Source organism: Chamaea fasciata, unplaced genomic scaffold (assembly GCF_029207755.1).
Source record: "Chamaea fasciata isolate MVZ Bird 193981 ecotype frontalis unplaced genomic scaffold, bChaFas1.0.hap1 SCAF_1, whole genome shotgun sequence".
Classification (NCBI taxonomy): Eukaryota; Metazoa; Chordata; class Aves; order Passeriformes; family Sylviidae; genus Chamaea; species Chamaea fasciata.
This window is the reverse complement of record NW_027094086.1, coordinates 69,530,643-69,545,237: the sequence shown is the minus strand read 5'-3', so window position 1 is coordinate 69,545,237 and position 14,595 is coordinate 69,530,643. Positions and strand designations below refer to the sequence as shown.

General features: G+C 38.5%; 1 protein-coding gene across 2 annotated transcripts in view; it reads right to left on the bottom strand.

Moving 5' to 3' along the window:
• Positions 1-14,595, bottom strand: part of COBL (cordon-bleu WH2 repeat protein) — a 114,339-nt gene that overhangs the window by 68,849 nt on the left and 30,895 nt on the right. For both annotated transcript variants that reach the window (XM_066185575.1, XM_066185585.1), the window contains exon 2: positions 3,643-3,849. In XM_066185575.1, coding sequence (XP_066041672.1) covers positions 3,643-3,849 — 207 coding nt within the window. The remainder of the gene's footprint in view (positions 1-3,642; positions 3,850-14,595) is intronic.

The window sequence follows — 14,595 nt, the reverse complement described above, 5'->3', positions numbered from 1 at the left end:
TCTTCCAGTGTCTTGCTCTCTGTGCATCATATGTATGAGAGAATTTGTGTAACATGCAAGATAAGAGCAGGAACAACTGTCCAGTTTACTTTTCTATATACTGGTCATCCATGTGTTCACAACTCCAAACCAAACCTCACTTAGCTTCAAACATCCCCATTTTTCTGCAATGCATTTCAAATATTACTGAGTTCCAAGCTGCAGACACTTAATGTCTGTATCTGTGCTAATCAGGAAGTCCTCCTCAATGACACTCAGTGTGAACAGAGACAGATGCATGATCCCTTTATTTACAGGTTACCCACTGGAAGTATTACCTCTGAGAATCACAAACAGAAAACTGATAACATGGGAGCTTTCCCACTTGTTTTCCATCTAAATGCCTACCCATCACCTCTCTCAGACCTGTTAACAGTTTGTGTGGATGTGCTGCAGATCTACATACATCAAATGTGTAAGTGGACAACACTTCACCTATCCTTTCAGCACATCAGTTAGTGCTCATACACAAGTACAAACACAATACTGTTTCCCTCCTTTGCAAGAGGAAGTAGGCTAACAGCTTTTCATGAATACTTCTACATGTTTTACAGTAGAGCTCCCAGGGATCAATTCTTTCAAAAAGAAAACTGTTAATACTATTCTATTACTGCACACACTCCCTAAGGACTCAGTTTTGTACTAAAATCTGCACCACATATTTCCAAATTCTCCAACAAATTGTGTGTAACAAGATGACAATAAACTGTTAGAGAGATTGTCAGCTTGAGTTAACTTCTATAAATAGAAGAATTTCAAGGTTCCAGATTCCAATAAAATATCTTTAAATAGCACACACTTTTTTCTTAAAGTGTCTTTCAAGAAAATTTAATGAAAATTTTCTGCCCTCTTGCTGATATTTACAGGAACTTTTTACATAGAGAACAAAGTTAAATGAAAACATTTTGCTTTGCTTACATAGAATTAACAAATTGAAAGACATAATTTTTACTTTTAGTTCATTTGTAATCATCTTAAGTGATACTAATTAACTACAGTATTTATATTTTCATTGTTATATTACATTCATATACTTTTGTCCTGTGAACTGCTTTCCTGAAATTACAGAATAATTTTTCATTACAAATATGCCCAGGGCAAGGATTTGCAAATTTTTTTTGAAACAGAAAAGCAATAGGGTAGCCAAAAGGAGATTTTGCAGAATAGTTTTAATGATGTCAACAAAAATACTAAAGATTTATAGCACTATAAACAACAGCAGATTTTTCTGAAATGTCCTTCCATGATATCATCACAGATAAAAAGAGTGAACAGGGAAAAGAATTCATTACCTGCACTGGCTCTTACACTTGCCTCAAACTAAAAAACAAAACCAAGGAACCAAAAAAAAGAAACCCAGAAAAAAAACCCCAAAACCCCAACAAAATAAAAACCCACCACATTTTTAAAAATTCAATAACTTCATCATTTTATCATATTTACCCCTGAGTATCATTGTATTTCACAGCTGTTTAGTTCACAGTACCAAATCAATGAAAAAAAGTTTAAAAAACCTGGACTTTCACCCAAACCTGGAGACTTAGGACAGTTCATCCCCTAAAAGTTTCAGATAATCTTGACATTATTATTTTTCACTATTCCACATACCTTATCACATAACCAGGGCTAATGTACAGAAAATTGCATCTTTCAGTGATTAGAAAGAACAGCAGCACAAATGAGGTCTGTTCATGGACTGATGCCACTGTAATATGGGGCTTATTACAGAATATCCTTTTCTTATTTCATAGCTTGTTAGGATGATTAATTCCCTTTCCTCAGTTTCTATCATCTTCTACTTTCCACAGCTGGCTATCAGCATCACCAGCTTCTCCACTCCAAGTCTTCAAGACAGCCCTGAGGGAGAACAGCCATTACCTAGGTTGGGCACCAGTGATGTGCAGATTAGCACATTAACACAAGCAGGAATTTAACTGCCATCTAAATCAGAGGCCTAGACCTGTCATGCATACCCTGGAGAGAAATGAGCACCTTCACAGTCAACAGAGAACATTCTGGTTGATTAGGATGCTTAATGCAGATGATATAAATAACCTCACAGAAATTTCAAGTGAAGTTTCATATTTGCCATTTCTTTCAGGTTTTTGTCCACAGACTAAAGCCTCTAATAAACAAAACAATCTCAGTGTATGTGAGACATAATTATAAACACCTGTGTGAGACAATTTACTGTAATATTTAATATTACTTTACAGGGACCTCCTGCCTGTTCTTTGCTCCTGTAGCTTTTATGTTCTTCAAAAGGTCACACTAGAAGACCTCTCTTATAGCGCTGCTTGCTTTCAAGGGAAAAAAGAGTTTTTAACCATATGGCAATTATCTGTCTCAATACAAAATGCTGCATGAATATTAACCTGTTGTCAGCTCCCAAGTGGCTTGCATTTGCCAATGAAATACCACCTTTCTTTGGGATCCAATGACCAGAGAGTTTTCATGTCCTGTTCCACTTACCAGGCCTGTTCTCTTCTTTCTCTCATTGAGTCCAAATCTCCCTATAAAAACTCTATCACTACACACCTTATCTGAGAGCTCTGATAAGCACTGCTTTCTCCTCAAATCTTTAATATCACTCTGGCTTGGGGGTGGACACTCACAAGTTGCACTCATCTCCTGAGAGTGGATAACTGAATGTTAGTTTTGATGAAAAGCAGGGGGGAGAAAGAGGTCCCAGACATCACACACCAGTTTACACATCCTCCTTGGCCATCAAAATACGCTATGAGGGAAACGCAGACTAACTACTGGAAACATCAAATGCAAAATACACACTGAATGTGATTTATCAACAGGCACCTACATACCTTTTGAATACGGTATTACACTTTCTACAGTTTCTTGACTACTCCTGACCACAACATTGTTTGCTATGGTTTCATCATAGTATTGTTTATATTTTTGAAACTTCCCCATATTATTACCTAAAGCAATGTCTCCCTCTTTTGAAACAATTTACACAGAAAGAATGAGGATAAAGAAGAGCTCCCACAGTGAACTATCTCAAAATTACCTTTCCAATACAACTTGCTCTTGATTGTACCCAGTAAATAACAAGGAAAATCCCTGTCTTTCCATGGAAAAAATACTCACTTTTATGTGTAAAAGGTTTCCTAAATAAGGGCAGAAGCTTTGCTGTCTACACAGCTGCACTGTATTTGTGAAGGCGGGATTTCTGAATGTGATGAATCATCCATCTTCCGAGCCTGCTTCCTGGCACTCCTCCTGGCACTCCTCCAGGCACTCATACTGTCAGGACTGTTTGCCAGCAGCACCTACTTCCACTGCAGCTAGCCCACTCTGGATTATGAGATGTGATACAACCTAAGCACAGTGACACTACATGAAAGGGATAGATCCGTACACATGCTGATCCACGGGGAAACAGTGACACAATAGCTGCTAAATCCTTCCTGCCCCAGAAGACAGGGTCCTTTATACACGGTGCTCAGGACTCTGGTGCAATAGCTGCTTAAAATGCAGAGAAAAGCATGACAGAGAAGCCCCATAAACTCAGAAAGACAGCATCAGCAAGTAACGCATAGGGAACAAAAGTCTTCAAACAGAGGGAGCTAATCAAAGCCTTACCTTCCTTGCACTGTGCATTTCTGCTCCACCCCACTGGGTAAAACGACTGTGAAGTCCACCAGTCTGTTTATCATGTTCTCCTTCATGCTCACAAGGTTCTGATCAGAAATTACGGCTGTCTCAGCAGGTGACTTGTGCTCACTGTGAATTCTACTTGCTGCAGAAGGTTGATTTGGTGGAGGGGGAGCACGAGCTTTCATTCTTTTCCTTGAAAAAGAAAGGCAAGAAGAAAATGAATAATTTCTTGCAAGAAAATCTGAACAAGTTACTAAGAAATATATGTTCTTTTGGCAATAATCTCAGATTGTTATAAAAAGTTCCTTTAAGGTAAGTAATTTTTTTCTTCATCATTAACCTTTTAAGTGGAGCTGCACTTTTGTATTTACCTCCTCTCTAAAAATACACTAATTTTTTTAGTGATGCACTCACTCCTACTGTTTGCTTTCCATGCTCCAGGGGACGAAACAGTTCCATAATTAGGATATGATATAATCGTTTTTCTGTGGAGTATAAAGCGTACTGCTATGAAGTGAGAAACAGAAATGCTGGGTCCAGTTCAGACCTGACTCAAGAAAGAGTTGTATTTATGTACATGAATGTTTCCTCCAAATCAGAATGGCAGCAGTGGAAGCAGGGTGAGGTTTCATTCAGCTATATTTGGGTTCCACAGTATTACTCTACTTGAAATATTGTCTCTTCCTCTGCTCTAAATTAGTAGTATTTAATCTGGCTCATCGTACTTCATAGGGAAGCACCATGAAAAGGTCAGCTGTGAATGGTATCACTTACCATGCAACACCAACACTACAGCTCTTTGAAAGCACCCTGAAAGGAACTCATTTTTCAGTAGCAGGCTATGCACCATGTGTGATACACAGAAAAGCTGCATCAGCTTGCACCAAACAAGAGCGTACTTTACAGTGATATAAACCCACCATAGACTTGAAGTTTATTTCTTTGGCAAGCTGCCAGACAGATAAGCAACATATGTGTGCTGTTAAATTTCTGAATAGCTGGCCTCATACCAAACACATGTCTAAGAGGATTAACTCTGATGATTAATACTCCAGTGACCTCTTCTGACTAGATTTATGCTTAGTTTAAGTCAGATTTTAGTGTAACAGATGGAAAAAGCAGTAAAATATTTACTCAGAAATTATTACAGAGGCCTACTGCCTGCATTTTCTAATCTGCCTGTTTTTAGGGTGCAGGAAGAGATTATGATTCTTCACACGATTTTCACCCTGTAAACAACATGAACTGAGGTCCAGAAAGGAAGAATACAGAAAAAGCATTCTAACCCTTAAAAGCCGGAAAAGCTTAGTGGTCAAATCAGTCAAGGGTAAAACGGTGTTTAGGGGAAAAAACACCAAAACAGTGAACTGAAATATCAAATCAAACTCCTCTTTAACAAGAGATAACCTCTATTCTCACAGATAAAAAGGCTAAATATAGAGTTTGGATTATCACTGTAAGCTCCTGTCAGAAGAAAAAAGTAATAACTTTATCACTTTAACACAAAACCCAAACCAAACCAACCAACCAACAACAACAAAAAAAGTGTTCAGAGGCAATCCAAACCCTCCATACTTTGTAATCAGTATTTGCACTCGACCAACAATCTCTGTGAAATTTCTCAACTTGCAAAAATTCTTTACACTTCCTTGAAAATGCTCATTTCAATGAGACCTCAGCAAGGCAGTGTTAAATCAGCAGTGATGAAGATCCTGCCTTCCCTTCCCTGTGTGCAGAACAAATAGAGTTCTCTGCAACTACGCAGAGAGAGGTTCTGCCTTATTTACTAGTATAGAGAAATTTCTCTTTCATCAGATATTTCTTTTAACATTCAGTTTTTATCCCATATGAATGAGGCATGAAGTCATCAGTCACTAACTGGCAGCTCCTACACTCTTCCCCCGTTGAGGTGATGGTAAGTTCAGAATATTGAAAAGTAACTACCTTGACTCTCCTTGAACCAAACTCTTAATTTATTTGCCTATTGAAGGAAAAAAAAAAAAAAAAGGAATCGGGATTCACCTTCTGCTCAGATCCCTTTACGTTTAGCTACAGTTGTTATTTGTAAGCAGGTAGTGAGAGACATGGGAATTTTGCATACATCCAGATTCATGCCAACACAGCCTTACAATCATCCAGTTTAAGAACTTCACATCAATTTACAAATCATGTAATTCTTGCCCTTGATAATATCAACTACATCAACAGAAGTAGCTAAAGAGCTTGTTTCTTAAAACAAGATTTTACTTTTCGTTTTTGAAGCTTGTTCTATAATGTGGGAGATAATTCCAACAGAGTGCTCCTGACAAAGTACCAATGGGGGTAGAAAGAAAAGAAGCAGGCAAGTCTTCTGAGCCTGGCAGAACTAGTTGCAATTATGATCTACCTTATAAATTCCAGATTGCCCAGTGAACAAAGGTAGAAGAAATAAAGCAATGGTAATAAAATAATCATGAAACTGGAATCAGCTGAAGTTGTAGATGTTTGAAACTTCAGGGAAGAAGCAAAGAAAGATTGAATTTTGAAATTAGTGAAGGAGCTGGAAGCAAATCAGGAGTATGCTACACAAGGTGTCTGTCTGTTCCCCGGCAAAAACATAAACCTGCCTGAGGTTTCCTATGGGAACAGACAAACAAGGTCAGACACCTTAATGAGAGTGTGATTTTTATCTTTTTAATATATTTTTAAAAACTTTTTAAGTACTCCTCAGACTACTGCAGTTACAGACCTTGTATAAAACTGCTTGGGGCTGGCGGTGAGAGGGGGGCAGTGTGTGCAGTGTGTCAGCAAATCAGGCATCAGACCAACAAAAGCATCAGCCATACATTGACCAGCAATGGTCACTTTAACTCCATATAACATCTAACAATGCATATTCTTTTTGGCATTGTGCAGACAGGGCCTTTTAGATACTACAACCCTCCTTCTCTTTTGTGCAGAAAGGACGGGGCAGGTCTGTTTCCTTCAGAGACATCAGAGAACGAAAAAGGGAAAACATTCCCACTGCAGTCTCTCTAACCTAGCAACAGTTCAGGTGACCTCATACGAACTTTTCCACAATAGTGACTTACATATTGTCACTGTGACTGCTTGAAATTCCTGGTTTCCAATGTTTTCCAACTGACAGATCTCAAACTATTTCAGTGGAAGTAGACCCCTCTGCAGTTCACATTTGTGGAGTGGTATGTGGCTCAGATTTGCATTTTCTAGCCAACTTTCTGAAACATCTCTGTAGTAGAATGTACCTTCATGAATTGCAGCCTGAAATCCACATAACTAGCTCTACCTTGCATCTGACATGAGCAGCTGCTTTTTCTGACAGGCTCCAGCAACTGCAGAAGGTGCCTAGAAGCCTGTTAATACTATTGAATGTGAATGAGAAAAAGAATTCATCTCTCTCTGTCAGAACAACAATGGTTATAAACGACAATACAAAAGCTCTCTGTAATAAAAGCCTTATTGTTACCCCACTAAAATAATACACAAAGAAAGTGAGTGATTTAAAAGCCTGTTTTAAGCATGGGAAGCAAGGGTACTTTCCCTGCTGTAACCATAACACACTATAAAGAAGTTGCATACCATTCTTTAGTGTGAGATAAATTCAACCTAAATTTAGTTCAACAACCATCTATCTTCTCTCCACAAACATCTTTTACTGTATTCACTACTGAGACACCTGTTAAGACCTTGTACCTGCTCCGAGTCTGCAGGAGGAGATACAAGTGGGAACATTTCAGATCTATGATCAGGTTTAACTCATGATTACATGAATGCTTCCATCCAGTTCTTGGGACAGATACAGTGAAAACAAGCAGCTGATTCTAATACACAAATGTACAGCAGCTTTTACTGAGGCCTGAACTACTTATTCTCATTAATTGTAAAGGGGAAAAAAATGCATATAGTCATGAAATAATTAGGCAGAATATATAAATCACCTACCAGCAGCAATGTTCTCAGTAAAAGCACCAGGTTTCTCAAAATGGGAAAGGAAAAACAAGGAAACTGATCAGTAAGATCAGTGTTTCTGTAGCTCAGCACAGAAGAAATGCAAAAGAAATGAAAAGAAGTTTCACCAGATTATGAACTTCAAGACAAGATAACACAAGCCCTTTTGACCTACAATTTATTAATATATAACTAACCAAGCAATAGGATGTAACCTGGACTTTACAATCCCATCCTAGAAAAACGTGATTTCTCTTTTCAGCAGCATTGATCCTGGGAATTCCAAGCCCACTGGCAAAGCTATGCAGAGATTGCCTTTCTTCAGATAAGGTCTAACACACACACAAAGAAAAACCTTAAATAGTGAATTGCTACCCATTTCCACCATTCCCAATAAATAATCCTCTCTGCCCTGTAAAACAAAGGCAACTTAACAGGTACAGGACAGACTTCATTCCATGCCTGTCAGCAGGACTTTGGCAAGTGCTCCATGATTCACCAGTTTGTAGAATCTGGCTCTTTCTATGCCAAGTCTCTCTCCAACCATTCATTTTAAACAAGCAAGAAAAACAACAAAAAGCACAAACACACACACACAGAGACACACACAAACTTCAGGAAAAAAAATGAAGAATATAAAAAAAAAAAAAAAAGGAGACAAAAACCACCATGAAACCTTAAAAGTCCCACTCAACAACAAAACCAAGAAAAATCCAATCCAAAACAAAAGCAAAAATTCAACCATCCCTGATCATAGCAGAATTATGGGAAACATTATTTTTTTTAAATGTAATCGCCAACTTGCAGAGTCTGGTCAATTTGCAGTCTGGTCAGAGGGCTCAAACGGTGCAAAGGGTTTTTGTGTGATAGTTGTGTACATCCCATCTCACAATTAGGAGAAATAAACCTACATGCGAGCGCTCAGTGATGAGCAAGTAGAGGCTCAGCTTCCCTTGGGTGAAAACCAGGGAACATGGGGAATAAACATTCCTGACTTTCAGGTGATTTGACTCCTACAGTCTTTTGAGCAGCAATCTGTGCACATAGGCAAGAAAAAAGATGCAGATGACTATGTTCACTCACTCACTCCCTTTCCTCTGGCAACTTGCACAGCAAAGTCAGAAGCCCAGCCCTGAGGCACACACCTCACATTCCAAACCACCAAGACACAGCAGAGTAGAAGTCATTCATGATCAGTGATATAACTTTTGAAGGAGTTATCTTTCAGACAATATTTCCTTTTCATTCTTTGTTTGTTGCTTATGACAAAGCAAAGAAAACCGAGATCACTGTCTAGGAAAGAGACAACCACTATATCAGAATAAACAGCATACCAAGTTTCCTCTTCATAGGTAAAATCCTTTCAGCTTCTGATGCAGCAGCTCAGAAAAAACTGTTACACAACACAAACGTAAAGGAAATACAAACAGATCAGCAGCAAGATAAAGGCACCTCAAGAATTCTGAAAATGGAAACCAAAAGTCAAATAAATCTCAGAGAGATTGAGAACAGACACCAGATAATGTCCATCACTACTAAAGAGGCACGATTTCATCCAGACAGCCTTACAGTACAAACTAGAACTCCATTCCACTTTGCCGTCTATAACATTTAATTGACCAATTAAAACCGAAACAGAACAAAAATATCAAAGAACATTCTCAAGTTTACTTTATCACAAACTAAATACACCAATTTGTTACAATTATGTGCAACACAGGTAATGTAAAACTTTAAATGTCTCATTACAGGTTACAGGTCTAGAACAGATTACTATTGTAGTAACTTGTTTCCAATATTATTTTACAATATTTTGGTAAAATTAATAATATTGCATAAATATTACACTTTCTAAAGAGCTGAAATCTTCAGCAAACTCCAAGATGAAATAAACTAGATTACTAGTGGATATGGCTCAGGAAACAATTGGGGTTCTCTATTTTTTTAAATAGTTGCTGCTTTGTTTTAGCAGTCTTTACTCTGAATTCCATGGCTATTATAGTGTGTAATTATTTTATGCTTTTCTCTTTTCAAACATTTATTTTAAATTCATATTACTAGTAAAAGATCATTCCAGTTTTAAGGCAGGATCACACTGACAGACACAATGAAAATTATTTCCTTGCAGGCATGATAAAGTCACCCAAAATAGACAATAAAAAATAATTTGTTTCTGGCAAAGAAATGAAAGTTATTTAATTATATTTTTGATCTTCTATTTGATTCTACAGATGAGAAACCCTACAGCTTTATGTATTTTAAAAATAAAGTTTCTTTGCCAGAAAAAAAGAAAAAGAAATAAAGACCTGAAGCAAACAGAATGAGCACATTTGTAGACGAGGAAGCAGGGATGGAAGTATACAATCATGGTTGCCCAAGGGTGAAGTTAAAGAAAAATAAACAGAAGTCAAGGTGAGATTTCCTAATATCATCCCTCTAATTTCAAACTTTTCACAAACTTACCCAAATAATAATTTTAAAGTGTTGGGCTGCAGTTTCCTAGTCTTGGATGTGCCAGTGAGTAACTGTTATAAAATTTGCCATATATGACCCATTTCATGAGAGGCTGAAATGTGTCCCAACACCCAGGAGAGACCTGGCCACTCTGGCCCTTGTGAAATATAGCATATCTGCCAAAGAAGAGAAAACAGGCTTCTGCCCAGCCAAAACTCCTGCACTGACACAATGCAGCTGAACTACTGAGGACGCACCCTCTGACAGGAAAGCCAAATGATTTGTTAGCCTGTGGCTGGTATCCTTAAAGAATCATGTTTTTATACATCACCCACACTTTTGATGAAGAATCGTAGTGTACTATCTTCCAACAAAAGCCTAATTCTCCTTCCAGTCACTAAAGCATTCCCTCAAGATCTGGCACAGAGCAGTTGATGTACCAGCTTCACAAGAGTCATTTTTAGGGCCAGAAAAAGCCAGGAGCACTCTAACCTGACCTCCTGTAGTGCATGGGCCATGCAGTGCTCCCCACTGCTCCTTTAGAAAGCCCTCTCTCCCAGTGAAAGCAGGGATTGACCTGAACACGGGATGGGCTTCGACTGATCAAGGAAGAACACTGGAGCCTCTAAATTCTTTTACACTTAGTAACCACAGCCATGCTAGGGAGCCTAATAGATCTACCTGTATCAGTGCCCAAAACAAAGTAGAAAACAAGCCCTAAAGAAAATCTTTTAAAAAGCAGCCAAATGCCAAGACTTGGGCACATGCCACTGCAGTTAATGAAAACACTGCCTGAATAAGCACTCTAAGGCCTGTATCACTGTAAGGTTTGTATCACTAATAGGACTTGAGATACCACCCACACGTTCAGTGTGTGGCAAAGACCACACTATGAGCTGCTGCCATTCTGTACAACTCCACTGGGTTGCATATCAGTAAAGAGGAATGAAATGGGAGAGTAGCTAACATAACTTAATTATTTACCTAATCTGCTGAATCACATACTGAAGAAAAACAGAAGTCTTCCGTGGTTAAAGGCAAGAAAGCACAGATAAGTCTTATTTTGGAAAGGTAAAATTCTGCAATCTAAACTACAGCGATATCATATCTCTCAGTCAGAGACACACAAAAAGTTTAAACTCTTTAGCTTGGGAGATGTGATCCAAAAAAAAAAGGCCACCAACAATTCATGCTGGAGGATGGGCAAGAAGCTTCACCTTCAAAAAACATGTGGTCTGGAAAAACAAAATAGAACAACAGCACTCTAGGTAGGGATGGTGAAAAGACCTTGCTCTTTTCACAATGACATCTGCCAAAAGAGAAGCTCAGATGAACTAAAACATGAATACAGGCAATAAACATTTAGGCCTTAGGACTCAAAAATGTTAAACCATCACCACCTCAGCTAAAACTGCCTGCCAGTTTCATGTTGACCAAAATCAAGATTGCTGTTAAACTGGGTTTCAGAGAAAACAGCGATGCCGTAGTGCAAAACATTCAGCCGTTCATTCCTATCCCCACCAGTATTTTTTACTACTTCCTTCATTATCCACAAACTCACAATATTCTTCCCCATGTATCAAGTATTGAGCAATTAGTTTCATTCTATTCCAAGCAACAGTAATAAAATAAAGAAATGCATAAGGAAAACATCACATTGCTTGTGTTCAGCTGAACTACCATCCAGTTCCTTAATCTGTGACTAAATCAGGCTGCTTTGCATGGTATGCTTCAATGGGAAAAGAGAAACCTACTATTTTTATGTTATTGATACATAAGCATAATGGCACCAAACCAAACAAACAAAATGCCAAAGCCATCCATGCTAACATCCCAAATGTACTTAAGAGAGAAAACCAAAATACTAATGCTTATACTGTAAAATGCCCAAGCCCTGTTGTCAGGGCACTCTATTCTGTTCTCTGTGCACTCAAATCACTGAGCTGTTAAAGATGCTCAGTTAAGCAGACAGCAGGCTACAGCCATGCAGACAAGCCACTTGCACACTGAATTCTCTGCAGAGGGCAAATACTATAGCTGAACTGCAAAAAACACAAGGTTAAAATCTCTGGCAAGACAACTCATGAGATTTCTCAGCATTATTCATGCAGTTATAGTCAGGTTCATGTTGGCAAACTGGACTCTTACTAACCATGTGCACCTGTGGAAAACACTGTCACGGGACAAGGCAAGAATATTTCCAAGCAGGCTGGAAGAACTGCTGGCCTTCTGCCTGTTGTGGGCATATGGGAATCCTTCAGATGCATTCACTCTGCTACCTGTCAGCTGTGGTTTTGTGAGGATGCCACAACTCCAAGACGAGTTTTCTAGGTCTGGAAAGGTACCTTTCCAGTTCTAATAGGATTTATTAACACACAACAGTCTTTATCATGTTTATTAACAGTGAATCATGACTGCAATGAGCAAATGATTTGTTTCTAGAGGGGCCAGTGAGTAAAGGCATGGTTTTTCAAGCCTGAGGCTATCTCAGAAACACTTGTACTGCATATTATGTCCCCTGAAATGATAGGTGCTGTTCAGATTTCAGTGTGGTTGTCCTTTCTTAATCACTTATCAACAATTACCTTCAATAAAAGTTTATTGCTTAGCAACACTGATTTATAAAGTCTCCTGTAGTGGCTTGTACTGTCAACTAACATGCATATTCAAGGTGAATTTGCACTGTATTGTTGAGCAAAGGTAACCCAGATTACAATTTTTTTGTGCCCACAGGCTTTTTAACCCCACTACCACTTACTGAGGATCACTCTTCAGAGGCCTGAAGACCGCAGCCTTATTCCCACAGAAGATGGAATAGTTTTGAAAGAATCGAGGAAAAATAATATATATCATTAATGAAAGTCTGATATGATTTACTGTGCTGGCTGATTCCTAAGTTTTATAATATGCTTAGTAGCCAGTAGGCAATTCAGTGGAAAACCACAAACATTACTATAGAATATTATTCCTACCAATACCTGTTTCAACTAGAAACAGCCTTAAAACAGTGTCCATCTGAAGTGCAGATGGGGAAGAATTGTTTAGCATGATTACCTGCTTAAATAAGCGCATGCATGGTGAACACTAACACATGTTCCTATGAGCTGACAGATCATCATTCCCCAGTCAGTGACAACACCCTAGGAATACACCACTGAAGCTCATTTCACCTATTCACCCTGACACAAACAGATCCCACAAAAACAGGCAAGCAGTGGTCATTGAGGGAGAATTTGCAGAATTACACTATGTCATTCCACCTACCTCCACTCATCTCTCTGCAAATGGTGACAAGACCACAGGCAATTCAGAAAACCGAAGAAAAGGACACAGACAAAAAGTTAACGGCTCTGACCAGAGTAAAGAGGCATCCTGGCCCAGTTCCAAAGCACCCCTTGGACCCAAAAGGCTTCTCAAAACATTAGAAACATGTACTTCTAGGCAGAAATTGTATTATTCAATAGCAACTCCTCCAATGTCTTTACAGGCTGCAGGCTAGAAGGTATCTGTGCTTCTAAAACCTGGTTAACTTCTTCAGCTACAAGGAACCAGGCAGGAGAGACACAAAACATGGCAGGCAGGACTACAAAAGCCATTTCTTTTCCAGCTGCACTGAGCCTTCCTAAAAGGGGAAGAGCATCTGTACTTCCTCTCAAGTTCACTTGCCCTTGGAGAAGCACTCATGATCTTATCATGGCTGACTTTACATCGAATTTCATGATGCAAAGAAGGGAAAGCTGTATCCAAGTCCAGAGCCCACTGTTCCCTATATATTCTAAAGTCCACATCTGCTGACATATTGGAAGATAAACAAGAAGACAATTTACTTGGACTGCCTGATCCAGAAGACCAAAGGCATGAATCTACCCAGGTTTTTTTCATCTACAGTCATTCTGTTAAATTCTAACTGTAGAAAACTACATGTCATACAAGAAGCCAGCACCTGAACTAGAGCTGATAAGCATCTCTTTAGGGCTAGAATAAAATCCCCTAAAACATGTAACAATGCATCTTTGTGAGATGCACTTTACATTCACTCACAGAGAAAATGAATCAGAGGTGCCAGGACATTCCTTACCCTCCCTAATCAGCTTCATTAGCATTTATAATTCGGTCTTAATACATACTCCAACACACAGCAAGGAATCACATACTTATATGTGATATTAAATATATTAAATGAAGGTTAACGTATATTAAATGAAGGTTAATGAGGCAAAAATGCAGTGTCAACAAGAAAGAAATATCCAACTTCAACATAACAGTCTAAACTGTTGTCAGATCCTGTACTTCTGGGATGCCACATGTGCTTTTATCAGGAAATCTCACAGCTTCAGCTGACTTTCTGTGTATTTTTCTGGCGCTGATTTGCTTAATTAAATTTCTTACTAGAGCCACAAGTATGTCACTTTCATTTTTATGATATTCTCTTTCTTTGAAATGACACAGGAATCAAGTACTTCTTGGTTAAAATCAAAATTCGAGTATTTTGGTTTTTAAAAAGCAAATCATAAATTTAAGTAAGAAACACCACTC